Source organism: Poecilia reticulata, linkage group LG3 (assembly GCF_000633615.1).
Source record: "Poecilia reticulata strain Guanapo linkage group LG3, Guppy_female_1.0+MT, whole genome shotgun sequence".
Classification (NCBI taxonomy): Eukaryota; Metazoa; Chordata; class Actinopteri; order Cyprinodontiformes; family Poeciliidae; genus Poecilia; species Poecilia reticulata.
Genome location: NC_024333.1, coordinates 23,961,107 through 23,964,459, shown reverse-complemented (window position 1 = coordinate 23,964,459; position 3,353 = coordinate 23,961,107). Strand labels below are relative to the sequence as shown.

The window sequence follows — 3,353 nt, the reverse complement described above, 5'->3', positions numbered from 1 at the left end:
TTTAAAGGGAAATGTATCATATGTAGTAACATATGTGATATCACTGTGCTTAGATCACTAAGAAATCACCAAAAAGAAAAGCATATGTGTAGAGTACAAAGAACACTACAGTCATGTTTTCCTTCTTTCTAAAATTACGAATTGGTGTTGACCTTGTTATGTTCGAACTGTTTTAGAAATCCCAGAGATSATAGGGGAGTCTTAATCTAGTGTGGAGGGGTCTTAGRATTGYTATAACACATTTTGGCAGGAGTCCTTTAAAGATCAACTCTCAACAACACAGAAACAGACAGGGTTACATTCAGAATTACAAATGACTTTTTAGCCACAGGTTGCATGTAAACAAGAAAAATAAATAAATAAAAAGAAAACATAAAACAGCATGACATYATGTCATAAATTCAATAAAATCTTTGTTCTGTTTTCTAGCTCAGACACTGGCTGGCCATTTGATCACAAATACCCAGAACTCCATCATCCATCATTTGGATTTCCTGTGTGCCACTAGTGGTTGGACCAAAACGGGGAGCAGTCGGCTCCAGTATCTATCAGCAGCTTCTTTCTTCTCCCCATGCATTTACCACACAATGCCTTCAAGGGTTTCAAGCACTTTGATTTCAGGGTTAAGCCTGTTAGCATTCTGAAAGATTTCTACCACTACAGGTTTTGAAGTAGGGGTAGCCACTGGGGTAATTAACYGTTATCAATGTTAAGATTTGATACATAGTCCTAATTAATCATAGCTTTCTCTGCCGTTATGCACAGTCTTAAATCTTGCTATTACTTCTTGGAAAGGGCACAAATGACAGTTTGACATCAAACAATCTAATCATCCCTTTGTATTAGYACAAAGGGAACCATMATTTTCTGTTTGATGTGTCTGGTTACTCACTACTAATTCACTACAGTAAGAAACATTTTCTTCTTTCCATTCTTTTAGAACAGAGGCTGAACTCTGTCAGTGCCTTATTAAGTGAGACACTTCATGTTTTCTACAGTCTGTCCACAAACAAAAAGAGTCAACTGTGTTAACTCAGGAACACACAGAAATCATAACAGTTTGTTAATAGTAACTTCTTGGTTTTGACTTAGCTGTTGGACATTGACATCGAGGAACTGCATCAAGTTTAACCTAATTAGGAAAGGAAACAAAAACAGGACAGAAAAAATGTTTATGCGTTAGAGTGAAAAAGGGAATAATAGATGCACCAGACCAAAGACTGTGTGGAACCATTGCAGGCTTTAGGGATTACTGGGAACTGAAAACAATCTTAGTACCAAGTCTTTGTCTCGAAGATTAAGCTGGGACTTTGTCAGTGCCTAGCTGATAACTTAGGGTGCAGGAGGAAAATTCACCAAAACAAATGGAATTCCTTTTACTGATAGTTTTGTATTATGAAACTTGGGCTTTTTATTATCCTTTGTCTTTTATGTGCAACTGTAAGGACTATGTGTGACTTAATCTCCAACTGAACAATGAGAGAAAGTAGAAATACAGAGTGTTGAAGAGAAAAAAACAGAGAGTGCATGTGTATTATGACTGTTGATATTTTTTTACTCTTTAATGGTTTGCTCTGGTCAAACGTACCTAAAATRGAGGACTGAAAACTTAAAAACGCTTCTCTCTACTATGTATTAAATTTCATGATAATTGCGTAGCAGCAACTTTCATGTTTTTATTTGAAACACATATAAACTTTTGTATTTTTCATCCCTATTAAAGTGCCAACAACTTATTTTTGAAGTCATATTCTTGTATTGATTTGATTCTTCTGCTTCTTTTTTAACTATGGGAATGAAGTGAAATTTTACGTTGATGAGAAAATATTATAACTGAAAAGGAATTAAGCCACACAAAAAAGCAAATATATGTGGAGTATGTGAGAATACATAGATATATAAATATATTCTTTTGTTATATCTAATCTTGTATTTATCAACTTGTTTATAGCAAATTGTGAAAGTAAAGTATTTTAAATGTAACTGTCTATAGTCCTAACATGTTGTTTGATGTATAACTGAGAGGAACTATTTAGAAAAAAAGATATTCTTCAATGTACACTGGGCTACTTTGTCTAATGAATGTGATCAAATACACCCTGGATCTCCTGGACCATGTTTACAGAACTGTTGTGTACAATACCTATGTCCGGTTGAACGTGAGTGACAACTGTCTATGAAGAAGTCTAAAGTATTCACAATATAAAAATAAAAAAAATTATTCTACACACTTGAAAATTGAGCTTTGTGTTTTTATTCAATATTCTGAGAAAAACTTGAGCAGCATTTAGAAGTATCTATCTACCTCTCGACAGACAATGGTTCTGGCCTGACCCTAACCCTGAATATGCTTTAATCTGAACCAGATAAATTATGTTATCCCAATGTAACAAGCTAATTATTCCATGAAAAGAAGAAAACTAACAAAAAGGCAACAACAAATCTTGGCTTCTGTAGCAGGAAATAGATTTTTTTCACTGGATGTAAGCAGTGAAAAGTCACTGCTAAATGGTTGGAGCTAGAAATTGTCAAATTTTTTAACGCGTAAGTGCAGAAAAGCAAGTTACTAAATAACAGTCAGAACAGCTGGAAGCTATTACACTCACTTTTTCACAGACATTCTTTAAAACAACTTTCTCAGACATGAGTTATCTTCTTTATCACAGAATTTCCCTGCTCACAAATATTGTGAGCAGGGAGTTGGGTGGAACCTAAACACTTGATGCAAAAACACTTTGAGTAAAACAGGTGTTCCAATTCACAGCAAACCTCCTCCTTTTTCCCCCTTCCCCCTTTTTTCTCTAAGTATTCGRTGTGTTTCCCAATCTTGGTTCCAAGTATTCACTGCCTGAATGCATTACACCTGCATGATCCATGCCTGACTTCAATCTATGACTCATTAAAAGGTTTCTGTTGAGTTTTGATGGCACACCTGATTGAAATGAGACTCATTCATTCATCAGGTGTGTTGAACTTGCAGAGGCAGAAGTCCTGAGGAGCAGTGGCGGAGCTAGACTTTTAAAGTTGGGGGGGCCGGGGGGCAAATTTTAAATGTGTGTGTGCATATATATATATATAATTTAAAAAAATAACCAAACTGAATATTTGATTATTTTTTAAGCCCCTCTGTCATTTGACATGTTATAATTAACACCTTTGACTGGCGCACATKGAGACATGATAGACTTTATGCAAAGAGTTCATCRCAGAGGAAACTAAAATCAATCAAATAAAAGATCCTTTCTGAATATCATCTCATGGACACTGAACTAAATGCGTCTTTCTGACCGGGAGCTGACAGCGTGTTGAAGAGTTATGGACACCTTGGTTAGGAAGCTCTGTTTGGACAGGTA

General features: G+C 35.5%; 1 protein-coding gene across 1 annotated transcript in view; it reads left to right on the top strand.

Moving 5' to 3' along the window:
- Positions 1–2,238, top strand: part of slc6a2 (solute carrier family 6 member 2) — a 25,085-nt gene extending 22,847 nt beyond the window's left edge. The window contains exon 15 of the mRNA XM_008405578.2: positions 430–2,238. Coding sequence (XP_008403800.1) covers positions 430–453 — 24 coding nt within the window. The 3' untranslated portion in view covers positions 454–2,238. The remainder of the gene's footprint in view (positions 1–429) is intronic.
- The last annotated feature ends 1,115 nt before the right edge of the window (positions 2,239–3,353 follow it).